This window comes from Drosophila eugracilis, unplaced genomic scaffold (assembly GCF_018153835.1).
Source record: "Drosophila eugracilis isolate 14026-0451.02 unplaced genomic scaffold, ASM1815383v1 contig_2154, whole genome shotgun sequence".
NCBI classification, from domain to species: Eukaryota; Metazoa; Arthropoda; class Insecta; order Diptera; family Drosophilidae; genus Drosophila; species Drosophila eugracilis.
The window spans coordinates 13,107,988-13,131,220 of NW_024573038.1; the positions used below are offsets into that span (position 1 = coordinate 13,107,988).

General features: G+C 36.3%; 1 protein-coding gene across 1 annotated transcript; it reads left to right on the forward strand.

The window, feature by feature from the left end:
* Positions 1 to 4,480: 4,480 nt before the first annotated feature.
* On the forward strand, positions 4,481 to 23,186 carry LOC108118212 (cyclic AMP response element-binding protein A). Its single transcript, XM_017230781.2, has 6 exons — positions 4,481 to 5,627; positions 17,613 to 17,823; positions 19,621 to 20,102; positions 20,165 to 20,611; positions 20,707 to 20,850; positions 20,943 to 23,186. Exons 1-6 carry the CDS (start codon positions 5,574 to 5,576, stop codon positions 21,135 to 21,137), a joined length of 1,533 nt encoding a protein of 510 aa, XP_017086270.1. The 5' UTR covers positions 4,481 to 5,573; the 3' UTR covers positions 21,138 to 23,186.
* Positions 23,187 to 23,233: the final 47 nt, after the last annotated feature.

Below are 23,233 nucleotides of genomic sequence, written 5' to 3' on the forward strand. Positions count from 1 at the left end.
TTATTGACAATCGTGTGTTAATATCATTCGCCACCGTTTAAAGATACTTTTTCATTTTGGGGGAGGTGGAGGCCAAAACAAGTGGCTCAAAATATGATGATGACACGATCGTCCTGAGGGACGACAACAATGAGATCATTTATTATTTTTAGACAAAAAAAAAAGGTAAATGCGTATCGTATCTGTAGAAGACAGGTACGATACAAAGATACAAACTTCGCCGTGTGATCTTCAAGTCTGCTTTTGACAAAGTGATAATGATGAAACTAGGTCAGAACGCATTATTTTTGCTGTCGCTTTCAGCCGGAATAGTTCTTCTTTAGTATTAAATAGTATGAAAAGTACAAAAGAAAACTGGAAGCTGACTAAGTGTGGAATGTCTTTAGCAATTAACAAGAAGAGAGCGTGAGATCAATGTCCTGCTAAATCGTTTACTTTATAGCTTGTACCTCTATTCATCATCATCATTTATTGAGATACCCCTAAACACGAGCACATATTTTTAGATGGCACATGGCATATGTTATGTTATGCATTTTCCTAGTACTTTTCCGAGGAACACACACAAAAGCCACAGGCACAGCTGCTTTTTCATACTTTTGGCTAATAATAGCATATCATTAAACAAGAGAATTTTGTTTAATGTACGGAATATACATACATATATAAAACTTATCAACTTGAATGCGAAATGAGTTTTTAAAAATAAATGTCATGCGTTTGCTGTGGATATCTTTTTCAATATATTAAATCGTACTAATGCGTACTTATGCTTAAGAGCGAAAGAGAGTGAACCTTCAAGTGAAATTTATGCTAAAAATAATTAGCGATAAGAAAATAATGTGACCCGCTGGGAAAGAGGCAAGAGACCATAACAGTTGATAGGGAATAGTGACTCATGTTACCAACACGATAAGCCCGTCCTTTGTGTCCTGCCAGGGAAAATCCTTATCTACAAATTATACAAAGAAAAACGAATAATTAGAAACTAGCATTCTCAGTTTTAGATAGCATTCAAGTTTTTCTTTAAGTTGAAATCTTTTATGACTTTACAATTTTGAAAAACATGTTGGGAAATATTTATGGGCAAAACTAAGAATGATAACAGGAATCCGCAATAACAAAAATTCATTCATAGAGAGGGAAGTTATTAAATTATCAAAGCCAACGGCATGACAGCGTCAGAATCTAATCAGAAGTTTCGGGGCATAACGTTAAATTATATTTTAAAAGAAATCTCGAGTGCAGATTAAAATATTACTGCAGATAAACAGGAAAAGCTGACGGAGTGGGTTTAGAATAACAAACTAACAGACTAACAGACACCTACCATCTAACATCCGTCTTTCATCTCCCAACGCCAACTGAAAAATGTATCTTTATTTTTCCAGTGAACACTCAGCCTAACTCACACCCATATAACTGTGATTCACAAATCAAATAAAATATATATAATATTAAAAGAGAAAAAAAGGCAAATATACGCTTAAGCGTTGTTGTCGGTGGCGAAAAATATTTGTGCCAGCCATAAGACACAATATATCTCTTTCTCTATATACTATATAACTGTAAAAACCACTTGAACAGAGTGCTCGATCGTATCCGTCAAGAGAAAACTGAAAGAGAGGCGTTGGCCCGTACATTCAAGTTAAGAGAATCACTGAGTATTGTATTATTTGTGCCTCGCAAATTAGGGGCGGTGTGTTGGGGTATGAAAAATATTGGGAATGGCCCGGCTTGGCTCGGCTTTACCCGCCGGCAGCGACCAGGGACCAGAGACCAGAGACGCAGACTGCGGCAGCGAGCTATGCGGGTTCAAATGCGGCCAGCATGACGAATTATTACACACAGTCTCGCGACTGGCAAATGAAATTTAATGTACACTGTGTAAAAAAAACAAATTACCATTAAAAGGAAATGGTTTGTAAGAAGCAAAATATTTTGAAAAGAAAATTCGTGTTAAAATTATATATTTGGTAAATGTTTATTTTACAAAGTTTAAAATATGTTAATAATATTCTTAGTTTCCTATAAAAGTGATCAAAATAAGATCGAGTTTAAATGCTAACTACTCATTGACGTCATATTTAGGATCGTAGGTGATCGGAATGTCTTAACAACTTTCAAGAATTTTTGTTAGAATTAGGATTTGTAAGTTAATGTGATGTTGATATCTTAAATCATAGAATTAATTATAAATATACATTAGTTTCTTGCCATGTATAAAAATATCTATAAATTGATATAAGATTGGGTAATTTGGGGATATTTCTTTCAGTGTAACATACAAAACACTCACACACTTAGTCGATTCATGTGGCTGTTTATACACTCACAATGCACATTGATGATGTTGTTGATGGGATTGCGATTCAAGTATGTGCGAGTATACACATAAAATATTAAAAACAAGAAGGGAAAGGCTACCCTTGCGAATTTACCATAAACCGCTCAAATTGACACCGAGAGTCAAGCGAAGTGTTGCCATGGAATCGATCAAGTTTGACAAGTTGATCATCTTAACCTTTTTTTTTTCCCCAATTAGAAAGTGTAACGAAATGTTTTTTGGTAAATGCGAACAAAACGATTTTCTTCATTGGATAAAGCGAACAAAAATAACTACGTCATAATTCAGAGAAATTCTCAATGTTGATCAAATTGAGTAGAGAAATCAATGTACCTTCATTTCGAAGGGCATCCATATGAACTGATCCCTCTCAGTGGCGTCTTGTTGGCCCAGCAGCTATCATAGCTCATTGATCTGGGGAGTCTCGGGAGCTCGTTGTCTATGGGGATTTTCAATGCGATAATCAAGCGAACCCGTTTCGATTTACTATGTAAGCCATATTGGGGATTTTCAAATCATTTTTTGTTTTTTTGTTTTTTTTTATAATGAATACAATAAAATCACGGCAACAAATAAGAAATTAGTGGCCGAAAGCTGTGTGTATATTTCTGTGGGGATAGAGATACATCACATGCACAGTGCCATGGAAATATAGAGTCATAGAGCTATGCCTCTCCATATGTATTACACAAGCGTTTTTGTGAAAACATCGCCGTTGTCATCGTCGTCTGCGCTGTATCTGTTGCCCGGGCAGCTTTAAACCGGATCTTTGGTTTGAAAGTACATTCACTTTACGCCGTCGACGCTGACGTTGCTGCGTTGCAGCAGCAGCCAGCCAGCAGCAGCAAAAGTCCAGGCCCCAAAGATCCCATATCCATGCCCCCAAGATTCAAGCAAAACTCCAAACTCCGGCCAAACAGCCTTCAAATGACAGAGCAAAACGACTTGGCTTAGGAGCTCTCGGTATGGTCTGCACATGTGCATAGTTCAAATAACTTGGTCAAGTTGACAAGATCAACGGAGCGAGTGTTACCAAGCGGCAGCAATCGAAGTCTCGCGGGTCTGGTTGCAGAGCAGGGGATTCCCCTCCCCTCTGCCCGTGGATATCCCCTCCAGCCAGCTACCAATCGGGCCAAATCAAATACTCGTACTCGTAGCAACAACAAAAAATCTATAATAAAATAAGAAAAAAAACAGGTTAACAAATGTTGCCGCAACGTTGACGTCGTCGACGCAGCTCAGAGCGTCGGAAGAAACTTGTTTTCCTTTCCTATGTGCGCGGCTCCGGGTCTCAAATCTCAAAATCTCTGGTCTCCGGTCTCCGGACACAAGACCGACGTCAATGCCGGCTTACGACAATCAACTTACATTCACTTCTCAAAGCCCCGAAGAGCGTGAAAGTTTCACTAAGAGCACGGTTTTTTTTTGGGAGAGAGTCGGATACCATCCAAAAGTCAAAGCCGGCTGCCCGCATGTTACACAGTATCGAAGGGTAGATTTGTGGTCAAGAACTATGGGAATATGCCGATTATAAGGATTCACTTACAACAACCCCAAAACATTACCAATAACATTAATTAAAGAACAAGGTAGGCGATTAGAGTTTCAAAACAAGAACCCCAAATTTCTATAAAATTGTATAGAGGAATTAATCAATAAATTTTTATTACAATAATAATACTTACATACTGTATAGCAAACCGAAGAATTTCATTATTTGACATTGGATTTCAATATGAAAAAGTTTTGGCTTAGAACTAGTTATTCAGAAATTAAGAACTCTATTTTATAAAACTGGAAAAACAGCAAAGTCGAAAGATAAGATCGAAAGGTTTTTGGTTTTGATTATCGATATGTTTCAAAATTGAAACATACATATACACACAGGGAGTATCACTTGTTCGAGCTTTTCCCTTTGGAATTCTGACCACAATTGCCGGCATTGTAAATGCAGAGAGTATCAGTGAGAGAGAGAGAAAGACCAAGAGAGAGTAACAAAGATAGGCAGAGGGAGAGGGCTATCTATATGTATGACAGAGTGAGACGGAGTGGCACAGAGAGAAAGAGAAAAAACGGCAAGCAGCGACGCCGGCAGAGGGCTGACGTTTCGATTCGTTCGTTCGCATTCACAAGAATTTCACCGACATTTAGTTTAGTACCGTTTTTGGCTGCAGTCGCACTACGGACAGTTTATTCTAATTGTGTGCTACCATCCCATACAAATACATCCAAGCATACAAATATTATTGCTAAAGTTAACGATATTAACTACACATATTAAATGCTATTATACACGGGCCGAGCAAAGCCATTTTAAAAGCAGTTTAATACTGGCCTCCATCTACACACAAAACACATCAAAAATAAAAAAATTCAATTATATCAATTGAAATCGTAATCAAGTCCAAAATCACACAGCAAAAGGAAAAATCAAATATAAAAAAAAAACTAAATTATATGATTATCAACAGCAACGTTTGAAATCCACAAATATAATATAATTATAAACTATTTTCTATGAAAATCGAGTGTTTCGTTTCCGAATCGGGAAGAAAAAAGTTAATAATTCAATTAATGTTAACGCCAAATATAATCCGACAAGAAAAAGCGCATGCAACAAGTTAAATTCCAGCCGACATTTGTAAACCAAGTTAGATCCGTACACAGATACACCCTAACATACACACACACATATACACAAATGAATGCCCGGTAAACGCATACAAACGTAAAAATCACACACACAAAAACACACACACACGTAGACTATAACAATGTCAAGTGAAAACATTCTCTGGAAGCAACAGGTTTCCCCTTAATAAGTGTTATAAAGAAGCAACCCAACAGTCATCACCCAGAACTGTTCGTTTTGAAAGAAAGAAAGAAAAAAAAAACACCACACACAAAAAATTCAAGAGAGAGGTATAGAAAGAGAGTCCGAGGTATAAAGAAGATATAAAAAAAAAGAAAGAGCAAAAGAAAGAGTCAGAGTAAAAATCATAAAGAAAATAATAGTATAATACTATACACTTAAACAAAAAGACAGTTTCTAAGTGGGTTAAACTAGAGAAAAACAAAAACAACAACAACAACAAATTAGTGTGACTGCAACCGAGTGGAACCGAATCAAACCAAAACTAACTAACTAAAATCCCAAACCAACCCCAAAACCGAACCGCAAGATCAACTAAGAGAGTTCTTTGGAGCGCAGCAACCTCAAAGAACCATGGAATTCTACGATGGCGACCTCAAAGATATATGGGACTCCGACTTAGATCCGGTAAGTGTTTAAATTACCACTCGAAAGGCAAAAAGAAAAAAAAACAGCAACTTGTATTAGTACATTTTATATCAGGCAACAGAACTATTGATACTTGAGAGCTTTTATTACAGCAGGGGTACACCTTATGCTTGATATGGGGGTCTGGCTATATGTGAAAGTTAAAGCCGACGACAACTTGAACGAAACGATAAGAAAAAATATACCAAGATATAGGCTAGCTCTCCAAATGTTATAACACTTATAATATATGTACGGGGGAAATCTGTCCGAACTAATGTTAGGCAATTCGACAAGACTTGAACTGTGATCTTTAACCAGCGACATCTTTAAAAAAAAAAAACCACACGATTATTAAGTCATTTCGGTTATACATTTTAAACATGTAAGACTCGTGCGCTTCCACGAAACGAAATTGCATTTAAAAAAGTCTCAAGAAAAAAACATTTTAATGACCCACATTAAGAGCTTATCAGTTTGGGGGAGAAAAACGTGAACTTATTCATGAGCTGAATTCTAAGTATGATGATCGATTTGAGTAAGAAGGAGAAAAATAATAGAAACAAAATAAAACCTCTCTAAAGGGTCCCACGGACATTTTAGCCTGTTTTCTTTTTCTTTCTCTGCATATTAAGTAGTTTGCATTTACGAGTCTACAAGTCTATGTATATATGCGATCACCTGAGAGAATGCCGATCACTAACAAACTGGCCTACGATCAAACCTGTCCCAAGCAAGCAACCTCATAAAAATGTCCGCTCACTCTGAACCCCCCCAAAAAAAATACAAGAAAAAAAACTCAAAAACTGTTTTAGGTGAAAAAGAAACCAAAATCTAATCGAATTGCCTGCCGGCCCGGCTACCAGACATCAGACACCCCGTAATATACAGCACACCCAGAATCATAGTTTTTATTTTTCATATAGAGAGGACGACGACGACGACGACGACGTTCTTTTGAGTGCGCCGAGCCCAATGGCATTACCCAACAGAAAATACTTTGCCAAATAGATATGATATGACAGAATCGAAACAAACCTATATAGAAAAAGGCAATTCTCAAGGCCTTTATCTTGGCTGGCAGGCGTTCTCGTTTCGGGGAAGAAAATCACAATTTTTTTTTAGTGAGTTTTTGTGTTCGAATATATCAATTTACATGGTTAGTGATAAGAGGGGACTACATATATCTATCTCGGCAAGTCAGGAAACATTTCTGTTCATAACTTAGAAGTTTCGCTGTTCTACAAAGTTGTTTGGCGATAATGATAATTGGAGTTTTCCAAGAAATTAAAAAGAAATTTATCATTAGCGAACGATTTCTAGTTTCTGGTTGTTTTCACTCTTCACTCTTCCTTATCACCCCTTGGAACTTCTAACACTTAAACATACATACATATATATGATATATATGACAATCGTGAAATGTTTCAAAATAATGAAATGAGTGGTGAGAGTACGCGCTGGCTGAGCTTCATTTGCGGAGTACTCATAGATGTTGATGCCCGTCGTCTATTGCTTATCGCTGCGGAAACAGTAATGAATACATGTCGTCCGCCCGTCCATCCAGTCCGTAGTCCCTCTGTCCGTCCATTTAACTTGTTCTTGCTGTTGTACACAGAGAAAAAATACAGATCTGTATCTGAATAATATAGTAGATTTTTAGCATTAATTACATCATGTAGATGATAATGACTTAATAAGGTTTAAAGTACTTTAAAGTACAAAGTACTAAAGGTCGCTGTGCAAAACCCACTGGTCTTCTATTAATTTTTTATAATTTCTTAGATTTTTTAGGGATATTAGTTTATAACCAAAAGAGATTCTAAAACTTATTCCCATTAAATTATGTTAAATCAGCTATAAACCATCGGTTTGAATAATTTTAAAAATATTTTACAATAAAAAATCAAGATGCTTATCAAAATATTTGTCATATTTTCATTCACAAAAGGTCCAAGTTCACTTTTTATTTTTCCCAATTTAATATAAACTTAAGTTGATGATCTAAGAATTTAATTTCTGTGTAGAGGAAGCTCTGCTGGTCGAGCAGTACACAAGAAAAGAATCTATTATGGCATGGAAGGAGGCAGACGAGGAGGAGCAGGCATGTGGAGTTGATAAGAGCTTACTATCAGCTGGTCTAAATGCAAAGTAATGACTTTTTTTTTTTTTCGCCTGCCGCTGCACTTTGCAGCTAGTCAAATAGTCAAATAGAGTATGGCCCGTCAGTGTCATTACTATTAGGAGATAATAATGCACGACGGCGACTATACACTCGACCGACTCCTAGAAACAATGTAGATGAAGGGGCCAGAAATAGGCCCAATGCCCGGGAAAATGCACGCGTGCATAGGTTTTCTATTGGTTTTTGTTTTTGGCATTACGTTTTGTTGTTGTATTTTCCCGCCGTAAGCGGTACAATGTACCCGTACCCCGGGGCGTGCGCTAAATTACCTCATAAGTATCTCAAATGCCTGTGTGTGCCCATAACAAGAAATTATCGGTTGGTTGAATGGCAAAGTCGCCTCTTCTATACCCTTCAAATACCTAAGATCAAGATCAGGTTAAGATATCTAACAGGGTTAGATAACGAAATTCCCTTGAAATATAAACCTTTTCAGTTTTCTATTTTGGCATTATTTTTATTAATATAAACTATCATTCTAAAGTCTCTTCAGCGGCATATCAACAATCTTATCTCAAAGTATTTTGTAACCAAAAAATAAAGCTAGAAAAAAAAAAAGTAGACTTGGGTCCAGATAAGGCCTGAAATGCCCAATTTTGATTAGCTTAGCGAGCCATTTTCCACTCGAGTAAAAGAAAAAATAAAAACTAAAATAATAAATAATAATTATGATGCGATTGGGGATTTTTTCTTGAAGAAAACAAAACAAAAAAAAAAACTAAAAATAATAGCGCTTGACGTGTGCCGATAATCAATTTTTATTAAATTGGGAAGTTGATTTTTAATAAGGGTAACGGAATTTGGAAAGTCCCAATAGGGGTTAGCAGGTCTGCGATAACGTCACGTGCTCTGCATTTCCGAGATTCCGATCATTTGCTATCAACTAATCCCCTCCCGCCTACCTTATTTTCATTCACAGTCACAGAGATCTTTGAGTGGTTCCCCTTGGCTCTATCAGTTGAGAGCAATGAAGAGTTGACACAGCTATACATACTATATATTCCCATGATCAGGGGGGAATTCTGTGAAAATTGCTTGGGGGAAAAACCAGCAAAACTACAAAACAGATCAATAATAATAATTGACTTGTTACTTTTTCTTAAGAATACGATTTATGAAGCGTAAAAACAGTTTCCATTGCAAATATATATATCAAAGTTTCAGCTTAAACGACTTTCGATTCTAGTGCTGGTCTGGTCCAGCCTTGATAAGAAAATACATCATAAAATTGTTTCTGCTGAAAGCTAAAATTACTGCTGAAATTTTCACATTTCATTGATAAGAGGCACATGGAAACAGAGTTCATCATCAAGCGGACCTAAAGCTGAGCTTATCTTTTGGGAATAGCTAAGTAGATTTGAAATAATTATAGAAATTATACATATATAGAAAGGGTTGTGTGTTTTTGAAAAGAAAACGAAAACTAGAAATTGAAAAAAACTAAGCTTCTTGGTAAACTTAAAATCTTCAAGATCGTTGCACGATCTTACCTCGAAAAAAGAGAGAAACAGCCAACTGCCGGAAGAGTTTACCTTGGGCTTAAACAAAATAAACTGCATTTGCCTTCACAGAAGAATGCTGACCAAAGTCAAAAAAAAACCCGGCGACTTTTCTACCATTTTTTTTTAAATTGGCTATAAGCATGGCTAAAAGCAGAAGAAAGAGAGAGCGGAAAGAGAGACAGGTTTAGGGGAAAATTGCAGCATTAACAAGAAGCCAGCAAGAAGTCAGCAAGTTTTCACCACTTCCATTGAGATATATAACCAACCAATATAGAAATATATATATATATCTATATCTTTGACATTTCTAGAGCTGTTCTTTTGTGGGTTAACTTTCGCTTATATAAGCAGAATATGGGCGTGTTTAATGATATTAGCCATTTCTTTTCGACCAATTCGTTACCCTATATGGTTAATATAGCCTGTTGCCTCAATGAATGCAAATTGAGGTTTAGTCTAAAGCTTTTCTAACGGCCAAATGCAAGGCCCGCTATTTAAAATGCACACGAGAATGTATACAACTTCCAAACAGGCGACAAGAAACGGAAAAACAGAAAACAGAAAAAACAGAAAAAAAACAGAAAAACGTGCTTGGCAACAGACTTTATAGCTTGGCTATCTCGAGAGCTAAAAGTCTTGACTCTCGAGAGCATATTTGAATAACTAGTTCAAGCTATGCACGATACTTTCAATATGGTCTATCAATGTAGATATATATCTCAGCTATATATATAGTAAAACCATTGTATTGGTGGATTATATTGCTTAACTTTGACATTTCCAATGAGCCAAAGCGTTGCAATCTGCAAAACAGGTTAAAGCACAAAGCGACTGCAAAGAAACCCAGCGACTATTGCAAATTTAGCCCGCTCCAGCGACACAATTTCTATGCCAAAAGTCCAAACATATGGCAAAGCCAAAGAAAAAAAAAACGAAAAGCGCGCATAATTAAATTTGTGCCCCCACATAGTATTGGTTTACATGTGCGCCAGTCTCGCTGGCTCCTCTCTCTTTAGATATATCTATATATATATATATAGTTTCCCATTCATGTCGGCCATTCATGCGGATTTACACGCGCTGCGCACTGCAGGATGCGCAGTTAAAGTCCACACAGAAAACCCTCTCTTAACTTACTCTTTTTGGCCAGATTTTTTTTGGTTTTTAATAGTAGCCAGCTAGCTTCTCTTTGGCCAAAAGAGTGGGCGGCCATTTGGCCAGCTGTTTGCGTTTTGTTTTTGACGTCAATGTCAGGACGTTCGAAGGAGTTGTTGTGGCCATAAGACTGAACCAGTGTGAATTATTCATGGACCCGCTCTGAATTTACAATATGTTACAGTCATCTACCACCTTCTCATCTGATTTCCTTGGGAGTGAGTGAGTGAGTGAGTGGGTGGTGGGTGGGTGGTAGATTGGGCGTGGGCGTGGGCAACATATTGCCAGTGCTAATGAAGTGTTATACGATAAGTGTAACAGCAGGCAACAGGCAATAGGGAAACTAGGAAGCAACAGTTGGATGCTTTTTTGGCAGGAGGCGAAGGAACAAAGGAAGTAAGCCTTTAAGAAGTGAGGCTTAATGGGATGGGGCTTAATGGGAACACCCACAGCTAGAACATGTCTTTCGAGCTCTAATAGAGGTTAAACCCTTTGGCTTTATGGAGCTCAAAGAGCAAAGGTTATGGATTTTATTGGATTTATGTGGCAGTTTAGATATCCATAACGTTTGTGGATTTTTGAACTGATTTTACGTGATGTTTAGTGATGATTAGTGGGTCTATAAAGACGTTCAAGAACAGATGTTAGGAGATGATTCTTAAATGTCATTAAACCATAAACCATATGGACCTTAATATCTCTTTCAAAAAAGTTAAGGGAAAGTCTTTCCTAAAGTCTCTTTGCTGATTACTTAAGAGATGATATAACCCTAGCAATTAGTAAACCATAAATAAGAAATAGCTAGTCATTAAGAAAGTTTTTAACTAAAGATTAGTTAGTTGTAAAATAAAATGAAAATATAATAAACATAAAATCCAAGATATCTTACTGACATATCTTATGGGAACCACCAAAAAGTATCTTCTAATCAAATTCCTGGTAAACTGAAATCTTTAAGTCATACATCATCAACCATTAGTGGGCCATAAGTTAAGGCCTAGAATTCAGTAATTACCCATCCGACGACAGCACATTTTTCAAGCATTATCTTTCCGAGAAGCCTTGAAAGTGAATTCATTATGGGTTCTCCAATAAGGTCGCCAGCCCAGCTCTCTGTTCTCTGACTCATCCGCGCATTGCCAAAATGGTTATGCGTCTGCTTTGCATATATGCAGATGTTCGCATTTAGCTTTTTGGCCGCTCTTCAACGTGTTTTTGTCTTCATTTTTTATTTTTATTTGTGAAAGGCATCAGACAGCAGACAGTCTAAAATGTTTGTGACTCTATAGATCTTTGTTTAAGCACCCACCATATATATCTTAACTAACAGCCAAACGATCACCGACGGATTAGGATAACCAAAGGCTGAAGATTGTGGGCGCTTGGTAGTCTGGGGCTGGCACCACCTCTTCGTAGTTTTCCTTGTTTAAATTTTTTTTTATTTTTTTTTTACTCTTTGGTTACTTTCACAATAATTTGCGTTTGCAAATCGTTTGGCTACGTCAGACCTGCTTACGTACTTTCCTCACCCACGAAAAAAAAAAAAGGCGAACACAAACATATGTTGGCGATAAGCTAAGCCCGCATTGCACCTCCACCCCCAAAACACCCCAGCTATTTTTATACACACATTAAGTTTATATTTATAACGAATCAACGTCATAAAAGTTTGCATCTTACTCTCCCGTACAACATGTCGTATACGTAATGTATCTAACTAACTTAAATTCTGGAAGGGTTTTCTTTTTCGCACTTTCTTTTCAAGGCAAAGAAGAAGTCACAGGTTTGAGGTTGTTGGTTGGCCATTTACATCGTAGCCCCATTATCATTTACCACGCTCACGAAAAACGAAACCGTAGCAATTTTTCAAGTTAAAAGGCAGTTCAGTTTCTGTGTGTGTTTTTTTTTTGTTGTGTTTTTTGAATTGTGGGAGCACCTTTCACTTTACCAACACACCGAATGATGCAGCCTGGGCATAAAAATTGGAAAGAAATAAAGACTCGGCTAAAAAATGCTGTGCACAACACAAAGAAAACGATATATATGTAGATATATATACATAATGATCCGCACGCACACGGCTGCAGTTTTTTTGTTTTTTGTTTTTTATAAATGTGAAAGGTTTTCGCTTGCTGCAACATTATTTAATCAATCCAAATTGTGGAGCAAGCAAAAAAATCGAAAAAAAAAATGTATAGACAAAACAGCCAAAAAAGGTGAAAAAAAATTAAAAAATAAAAGCCCAAAGGAGATGTAGAGGTGGAAAGAAAGAGGAAAGAGGAGAAACCAAACCAAAGCTGAAAAAAAAAAAAAAAAAACTATAACCAGTTTAATTATTTTTTATGAAATTGTATGTTTGTGGCTCTTTTTCACCCTTTCCTGACGTTGTTGTTGTTGATTTTTCGGGAAGAAAGACTAAAGACTCTGAAGACTCAAAGACTGGAAATTTGAATAAAATTGTATAATGGCTAAACCTGGGGACCCGGCAACACCAACACCCATATATGTATGTTAATTTAATGCCGTAAGATAAAGAAAAACCCCTCCGGCGGCTATTTTGATTTTGATTTTGTTTTTTTTTTCTGTTTCTGTTTTACCTTTATCGTTTTCAAAGTAGCTGTGCTTGATTGGGTTCCCAGGTGACAGGGTGAGTGCGAGAGACACCTGAAGAAAACCAAAAAAAAAAGTAAAGAGAACCATTCTCTGCTGCACGTGACATTCAAGCGACGGCGCAACAGGTTTTCCTTTTCTTTTCTTTTTTTTTTCTTGACTTGAATTGCCAACGAAATGGGGTCAAATGATTGCATTTCACAGGCTCCTCCGCCGAATGGTGGTTAGGCAATCGATTGCTGGCTGGCAGGCCAACTCAAGTCGGGCTTAGCCGCATTCAAGCGGTTTTTGTGGCCTAAGAGGCACTTCAACGTACCCAGCACTTCGACTCCAACTCCAACTCCAAGTCGAAGTCGAGCATCTTGCTTACCACAACGCTTTCCACTTGAGAAGGCGCCCTTAGCCATTTCACCGGTGCCGCCGCGCTTTCGTTTGGAACACACACACACACACACCACATCGGTGGGAAAGAGGCACAGGCCCACCTGAAACGTGCAACCAAAAACAGTGCTACAGGTGCACACGGAAAAAATGTTGATAGGAAATGGTCAATAGCCTAATAAGATTGCATAATAATTTTGAATATTTATTTTAAATTCATAAATGGTAAAAGTACTAGCTTGCCCAGGTAGAAATTTGAATAAAAAATGGTGTTAGGTTTGAAAATATTGGAGTTTAATTTTTGGAAGTATAACCGTTGACTTTTGTTTTAAGTTTAAAGGTTTAACTACTTCTTTTAACTTCAAATATTTATTTTTAAAATTCCCATCAAGTATCATTAAAGAAGTTTAAAAACCCATTAACAACCTCATTGGAGTTAATCATCTTAAGTACTTAATAATAATATTTACTTTATGATTTACACTATTTTCCCGCAAGGTCGTTGTGGCATTCGTCGTTTTTGTTAGCTAGTTTACTGTCTAGAATGGCTTAGATTTGAGTTTTGAAATTGATAAGATTTGCAAGTCGAACGAACGGATATAAAAATAGAATTGAAAATAAACAAAAGTTATCTAAGATATGGGGGGGCAGTGTTTGTTATTATAAGATATGATTTGAGATGGCTAAACCTGAGCTAAAGATAAGATAAGAGAGAGAGGATCAAGATAAGGAATTGCAATATGTTATTTCCCGCTGTGTAGTGGCCCAACTCCTGAGCACGATGCCCCCACCTGATCCGCAGCAGCTAACAAAAGAGGTAGCAAATGCCTTTGAGCATTTTTGCCGTCTTTTTCTCTCTTTCTCTTTCTCTCTCTCCTGGCTTGGCTTTCTTCTTTCTTTCATCATCGGCCACAAACATACATATAAATATTTGTATGGGTATTTGTTTGTACGACTGCCTGGCTGGGTATCTGTGTTCTGTATCCAAATGTACAGGTGTGTGTATGTGTGTGTGTGTTGCCCGTTTTGGTAGCATTTTTCAAGAATTGCTAATTCTCAACAATTCCCGAGGTTCGTTGAACTCATCATAAACACACACACACACACACACTCTGCGGGCTGGCACGCACACTCCTCACATTTTATTTACGCTTCTCGGTGCTTATAAGTAGTATATACTATATATATATATATACCCTACCGATTCTTCTTCTTTTTGGCCCGATATATGGCAACGGCCAAAATGCGGAGAAAGCACTTGGTGTATTTGTATTTTAATGCATTATGCTGGCTGGCCATCGAAATGAAATGAAATCAAAAAAAAAAAAAAAAAAAAATGCGAGGGACGGCCCACGAGTATTAGCATAATGGGCGGATCATTAATTCTCGGTTATTCCATACTTTCGTTGGCTTTCAGAATTTGTGAATTACAGGGGGGGCCGAAAAATCATTTGGCCAAGAGAAACCTCTGGCTATTATCGCACTTTCTTTGCCAAATTTTTTTGCCAATTTTTTTTTTAATTACTGCAAGAGTTTTTTTTATGTTTTTACTAGCTAATTTTAAGTTTCCTTAAATGCAAGTTGTAAAATAAATAGTAATTACAAGTTGTTATTAAATATTGACAAATCCTCAATCAATGGTTGGAAGGTATTTAAGCTTAAATTTAGGTAAAACTTAGTAATCTCATAAGCTGTAATTAGCAATTTTTTAACCAACTTTAAGTGCCAAATTAACAGTTTTACAAAATTATTGTTAAATTCCTTAAGAAAAACAACTTTTTATCACAACTTAAATATCAGTTGAATTTTTTAATATAACATTTAAAGAAAATTAGGCATTTTGTTAACTATAAAAAATACATTTTATTGCTTGTTAAATAAACTTAAATTCGAATAGTTCACAGCTTGAAATTTAAAATGAATTTTATGTTACTTTTTTTTGACATATTGAAGTGGCAACTTTGAAAAGTAAAAACTTGTTTTTATTTTAAAAGTTTTTTTAAAGCTTTTAAGTTAATTTGTGGTTACAGCTTTGTTTATCTTTTTTCTAAGATTTCTACGATTTAATTTGGCTAAAAAATTTGAAACTTTTATGTGTTTGGAGAGTTTATGATTTATGGGAATTAATCAAGTCAAGAAGTAGGCCGACTAGAAAGAAGAGAAATTTGTATATAAACAAGAAAATATTTAAAGTTAAAGAGGGGTAAAATTTAATAATAAAAACTAGTTAAGTAAAGAGTGATCATTGACATTTCTGCCATTAAACCACCCTCGTTTGTAGTTAACAGTTTAAACCAATCAAATGCTTACAAACGGTAATCAATGTTTAGACTTACGGTTAGGTGGAAGAAAACCAAAGTATTTGAAGAATTTAAAGAACCGAAGAGCCCGCTAAAGAATCGGGAAGAATCATACCTGTTTACATATCTACACACGACTTCGACGACGTTCCCTTATTTCTTTCTGTTTTTTTTATGGCCAAAACTGGATTCCATTTTGGTTTTTGGCTTAGAATGTGAACTGTTTGGTGAGTTAGAGAGGTGGGGCTCGAATGGGATTTTACATACAAATGTGTTTTTAAAGCGTAATTACATGCACTTCTTTATCGCAGAAAGACAGACAGACAGACAGACAGACAGTCAGTCAGTCACTCACTCACTTGAATATATAGTAGTCCGTATCCATGTGCATATTTGCCACAGAATGCCGCCTTTAAATGGGTCAGCAATTTATTGCCGTAGATTGCCGGGCGACAATTAAGCGAATCCAGTCCGAAAAAAAAAAAAAATCTGGCACATTCGGGATTACATCATCGTGGGGCTGGCTTAAAAGATATATATAATATATATATTTATATATTCTGGAGCTGTCTCAGCAACATTATACCATTTGGTTTTTGCTTTTTTGGCGGCAATGGAATAGAACTCGTTTAGGTTATTTGTGCTGCACTTTTATTGTGATTCTGAGTGATCTCCAAGGTTGGTTTTAGGTAGCACTCATCTTAACTCTCAGCATCGAAAAAAAAAAAACACTTAACACTGGGCTCGTTCATTATAATTAATTACACTCTTGCAAAGTCAAAACTCCAAGCGAGTCTTAATTTAAATTTGTGCCAACAACTTACGACAAAACACGATTGGCAACTTTAATGGTTATGGGGAATGGGCAATGACCTTTAAAATGCTTTTAATAGATCCTTTAGGATTATCTATCTTAGAGAGTCTTATCTCCTCCATTGATAAAGTCGTTTTTTGACCTTAATAAAACTTCTATGATGAAAATCGATTAACTTCCTTTAGAAATTGTAATTTCATCATAAAAAAAACCGCTCTTAAACTTAACAAACAACTTGACAAACTAACTAATAACACTACCTTTTTGCTTCTACTAAGCTAAAGTACCTACCTGATTAGGCATTAGCATACCTTTAATTATCTGAAAATACCTTTACTCGAAGCTAATAAAATTGGAGTACCAATTACCCAACCCAGAAGCATTTGCTGGCCCACCTAGGCTGGAAATATTCCCACCACTGATTTTGCAGGTTTACCAAAAATAATGACTTAACGATTGATAACTTTTAAAAATGGTTTCCTCTCTCTACTGATTGCCACCGAAAGTCCAACAACAACAACAACAACAATAGCAGGAACAACAATTTATTATTATTTCAAGGGTACGTCCGAATCGCCGAGCATGGTCGGTCGAATGGTCTAAATGTCTTCTGATAAGATTGACAACAGAAATATATTGCATAGCCATACCATATGCATAGGGGCCAGTTGGGATCTGATCTATATATATATATACTCATACTTCTAAAATCAAATCAAATCAGTTTTAATATATAGTATATAGTATATAGCAGAAGTTTTTGTTGCTACTTTTGAGCTATCTGCATGGCGCATGTTGCGTTTTGGGTTTGCGATTCTCGTGTGATTTTGCCATAGGTCGTATATATATAGGTACGTTAAAGTACTTTGGGTGTATGGCAATTGTACTTTTTGTTTTCGCATTCAGTTTTTTTGTTTCTAATTATATAAGCGTGCTATCGCTGTGCAACACGACTATGAATGACTTTTGTACATTTACTAATTGCAAACCATTTGTTTGTTTCTATTTTTTTTTTTTTTTTTTTTGCCCTGCAAACAGGAATCCTTGAAAATTAGCCCCGATCACGATATGCACGACTGGCTGTTCGATCGGGACGTCAAAGATCCCACCGTCATACTCAACGACAAGCTCATCTCGGATGCCCTGCTCAATGGCACACAGCCGATCAAGACGGAGCACTCCTACAGCCTCAGCAGCGACGTTGACTCCCTGCCCGATTCACCAAAAAGCCTCCAGGCCAAGATCGAGGGTAAGTTATCGGAGAACTATATAAGCTTTATGTGTATGTTATAAGGGCCTCTTTTACTTTTGATGTTTTCAAAAAAGCACTGTTATTTTGGAACTTATCTAATTTAGTGTCCTTATCGAGATCCGGTTATCGATAATCTATAACTTATCGATTTAATTTTCATAATTATTTAAAACTATTTTAGAACATTCAACGAAATGCTAAGTTTGGAAAATAATTAATAAATGTTAAAGCTGGCAAAAGAACGCGTAGTGTTATCGATAACTCTTAAATCCTCTTAAATAATATTTTGATATAATTCTTAATAAAAATAGAAAAGGAAAAACTTCTTTATTATCTGAGAGTGTGCACACTTTTTTTTAACAATTTTGGTTTATCGATAAATTTCATTCAGATCATTCAGATATATATTTCTTTATATATTTTATGTAAAATTATGAATTCTAAGTGGAATATTAAAATATTACATTGCGTATGTTATTATTATGTAATAACTTTGACAATATCCACAATATTTGAGGAAAACAAAACCGATTACCGATAACTTCGGGCAACTGCATCCAGACGTAGATCAAGTTAATTTTTTTTGGCTAGCTGGCTTGCTGGGTGTAAACCCCAAATAGCAATCCAAACACAGTTGGCAGTTGGTTAATTTAGGCCATGTACATAGTGAAAACAACGCTGACAAGAATAACAGTTGAAAAACCGTTTCGGATCCGCTCTGTTCTGTTTGCAGTGTCGCGGTAGCATTTAGCAATTTAACGCAGTACTCGTGCATGAAGTTTTGTACTTTGACGCGATATCAGCTGTACGTATGTATGGCGGCAGCAAACTGTGTATAATTACCCTGCCCGAGTTCTGGGCTTCTCATTTTTTTTAGTTTCTGTTTTTGTTTTTTTTTTTTTTGTTGTTCACATTTTCGAGCTGTTATTATTTGTAATTTTATGGAAACTGTACGACAACTGTGTAAATAAAATTAAAAACGAAAAAAAAAAAATGTTTTGTAGTTATAGCGTTGGTGGAGTTACCAAGGGGGTGAGAGAACTAGCAAGGGGGAAAATATATAAAAAACTGAAACAACAGAATATCAAATGCAAACACAAGTGCAGCTCGGGGAATTGACGCGTGCTCTGGCAAAGGAAAGTGATCTGATATTTACTTACTTACAGACTATAGAACACCCAATCTTGCATAATAATGTGGGTTAGAGGCAATAATATTTGGCCAGCATATATGTAGGTACATATTAGCCCACATATTGCTCTATTTGATTAAGCTTTTTGTCTGCCGAAAAAATAAAACAGAGCTTGAGTAAAGAAGTCTGTGAGCTAATTATTTTTTTGCTTAAATAACAATTAACTAAGAAATTATTCCTGATTGACGTAAGCCAAAGCCTAGCCATTAAAGTGATAGCGCAGAATTGATAGAAAATTCTAGTTTTTGATTAGAACAACTTCAAAGGAAGTTATGGAAGTTAAACTGGATTTATTCAAATATTTAAAATCTTTAAATTTGTTTGTTTAAAGTAATAAGGAATATAAAAACTATAAGATAATTTAAGCTTAAAATTTCTTAAATTATTTTTACTCAGCAAAAATGATTTCTGATCTTTTATTACTCAACCGCAGGCTTGTCGGCGTGCTGTTAAAATGAATGACGTGTCTTTTAAGTTCTTTTAAAAAAAAACATTAAAAATTATTAAAAATAAGAGAGGTCCTAACAAATTTTTATGAAAAATAAAATACATATTTAAGAATTTATTTTTAATATCTAATTTTTATTTATGTACTAATTTAGACATGGACGACGAGTGCTATCCCGCCATTTCACCGAAGACGGCGACTAGTGGGCGCGGACTCATTGACCGCCTTAGTTTCCACGTCCCGCCCACGCATGCCACGCCCATTAGCCGGCTGAGCAGCAATCCCGCCCTAAACACCTCCGTCGCGGAACTGACGCGATCCAATGGCCTGCACCATCAACAGTCACACCATGGATCCGGTTCAAGCCACGTGGTTGTGGCCAATTTGGAGCACTTTCAACTACCTCAACACCTGTACGACAACGACTGCAGCTCGTCGGTGTCATCGTTGCGGGAAGGCAGCATGTCCCCGGACATTTGCTCTGACATCGAGATCGACGAGTCGGCCATCAAAGATGAGCCCATGTCGCCGGACTCTAGCTGCCCCGCCAGTCCCACATCCCAAGCGAGCAGCTCACAGCACCAGCTCAGCCTTACTCTGGCCCACCTGCAATCGGATTTGTTATTCGAACCGAAGGTGAGTTTGCTTAGTGGATTCGTTGGAGATAATCATGATGTTATCTAATATTTTTTTTTTAGCACGGTGGCCTTCTGCTGACCTCCAATAACAATAGCCTCATCAAGTCCCAGCAGAGACAACAGCAGATCCTTGGACAAGACAATCTGCTGATGGCCAAAATGGAGATCAAGAGCGAGAAACAGAACACGGCCAGCAATAGCTCGGGCAAATCGCATGCCCATGGCTATGGAATACCGCTAACGCCACCATCCTCCCTGCCCAGCGACGATTCCGAAGGTAACTTGACACCGGAACACTTGTTTTCGCCCCTGTCGCCCAACGCTTCCGTTTCTATCTCCGTGGCCAATCCAGCCGGTGGCGAGTCATCCGTACGGGTTAGTCGCGCTTCTGCCGGCATCACGCGCTCGTCATCCGGATCAGCATCTGGCTCCGGTTCCAGTTCCAGCACAACAGCCGCTACCACGACACGGCAACCGATCCATACGCCGTTGATTAGCTCGCAGCCGGTAAGTTAAATATGAAGAAAAAAATAAGATTACTTATCTAATTAGGAACAACTTTGCAAGACTTGACTTATTAAACATTTAATTACCTTTTGCAGAAGGGATCCACTGGAACGCTGCTGCTGACGGAGGAAGAGAAACGCACTTTGCTGGCCGAAGGCTATCCGATACCGCAGAAGCTTCCCCTAACCAAAGCCGAAGAGAAATCGCTCAAGAAGATTCGACGCAAAATCAAGAATAAAGTAAGTTTAAAATCAATTTATGGTTGTTAAGATAAAGCACCTTTCATCGTTTTTAATAATAACAACTAATTAATAACATTATTTTTTTATAGATCTCTGCTCAGGAAAGCCGCCGCAAGAAGAAAGAGTACATGGACCAGCTGGAGAGGCGTGTCGAGATTCTGGTCACAGAGAACCATGACTACAAGAAACGCCTCGAGGGTCTGGAGGAGTCCAATGCCAATCTACTTAGTCAGCTGCACAAACTGCAGGCCGTAGTTAGCAAGCACAATGTGAAAAAGTCCTAAAGTTTCTGATTACAAAAATCCCCGCAAATGCTGCAGGGGATTTCCCGTAATCGGTACTTGTTTCTTGTTTGCCCGCCTTCCCGAGTTATATTTGTAGATCTATATATCTATATAATGTGTGTATGTCTTCAGTTTTTTGTTTCGATTGAATAAGTCTGGGAGTTTTATTTTCAAGAATTTATTTCGATGAGGAAATTTTGATGAATTTTTTTATTCGGCTTTTGTTTAGCACAAAGCGTTAAACATTCCCCTCCCCCCAAACTCCTTCTGCACCCCCACAATATATATATATATATATATATATATAATGATATATATAAAACTATTCCACAAGGCACACAGATGCCTTGATGCCCATAACTAATACCGTATAATTTAATGTGTATGTAATCCTAGCTACTTGTAGGACCTATATTATATAGCTATATGTATATTAGTCATGCATTCCTGTTATATAAACTTGATCTAGAGCTTAGGCCTTATGACCAGCTGCAGCAACGACCACAATTACAATTACAATTACAAAATCGAGAAGCTCAAAAAAACAGAAGCCAATCCAGAAAGCCTCTACAGAGAAGCTATATATATATATATATTGTAATGAAACGAAATCAACAGACCAAAAACAAAAACATAAAAAAACAGCAAAGTTATGAAAAGTTTAACAACAACACCACAACAACAACCAACAAAAAAAAAACGAAAATTTTAAAATAAAATGAAGTTCGCACTCTAATCAAATATCAAATCCAGATCGGAAATGATCTAAGAGCAGCGACATGTACATTATGTTTTAATAATGATTGAATGAATAACCGAAAGACTCCCGGAGCCCAATCTCTGTGCTGTCTTTGGCATGACTCTTGTTCCTTTAAACGATATTTCTCAAGCAAAACAAAAAAAAAATCAAAACGAAAACGAAAGCTGACGACTATATATATATATATATATATATATATATTAAAAAAAATACCTAAACAATTCCATAATTTAGCTATATGTAGAAAGAAGGATTATGTAACGAACTATGTCTATACATACAGCATTTAAGTTTCTCTTCATCATCTGTTTTTGCCAGCAGCTGAAAAGTTTTGGAGTTTCAATTTATGAAAAATATATACGAATACGAATTTATCAAATGGATATATCATAGATCCATATAGAACATTTCGGTTCCGTTCTCCAACTATCGCGTTGCCTGGGCGATTTAAACAATTTCCGAGCCAATTTAAAAAAAAAAAATTAATTATTGTTTGTTAAGTTTTATATTATAAGACGGCGCTGAGAGAGAGAGAGAGAGAGAGAGAGAGAGAGAGAGAGCATACACCCAATTCAAAAACATATTTTGCAGCAAATATTTTTTGTTTTTTATGTTTACAAATTTGAGTTTTACGTTTTAGTGCAATTTTTTGGCATAAATATTTATACGAAACTTATATATTTTTTGTATTCTTTCCGCAGCGTTCTGAATGAGTCATTCTAGTTTAAATTAGTTGAATTTTATAAAAACACAAAAGAAGATAAACAAAATTACTTAAAGAAAATGTTAAGCTTAAACCCGGATATTATTTCTTATCAAAACGATAAAATCTATATAAAATAATTTAGCTATTTTTATGTATGTCTGTTCATCTGTGTATAAATCAATCGGACGAAGTTGTGCAATTGTTAGTAAAATTTTAAATGAAAGATATTTAGTAAAAATACGAAAATTATAAATCGAAGTTGAGAAACAAAACGCTCGTGCAATGACAAACAATTTTTATTCAAATGCGTTAAAAACATAGAAATTGAAAACAACAACAACAACATGAAAAAAAAAATACATTATGATATATTTATATATTAAAATATGAATAATGTACGACGATATACTATTTTTTGGCTATAGCATTTTTAACGCATATATTGTATGTTTAACGTTGAAAAGGAAAAAAAAAAAACATGAAAATAAATCAAAAAAAATTGTAAAATTTTTACGATTGGTTGCTGTAATTTGGCAAAAGTAAAAGTGCAATTCCAAATAAAATTCAAACAACCATAACAACAGCCGCTAAGTCTGAGTTTTATTTTAGCTTAAGAATGATTATATATAT

Excerpts from the sequence above, each read along its gene's own strand:
- LOC108118212 (XM_017230781.2), top strand. The coding sequence starts at position 5,574 with ATGGAATTCTACGATGGCGACCTCAAAGATATATGGGACTCCGACTTA. Across the intron at positions 17,824-19,620 it reads CCTCCAGGCCAAGATCGAGG|ACATGGACGACGAGTGCTAT; the intron begins GTAAGTTATCGG and ends GTACTAATTTAG. Across the intron at positions 20,103-20,164 it reads ATTTGTTATTCGAACCGAAG|CACGGTGGCCTTCTGCTGAC; the intron begins GTGAGTTTGCTT and ends TTTTTTTTTTAG.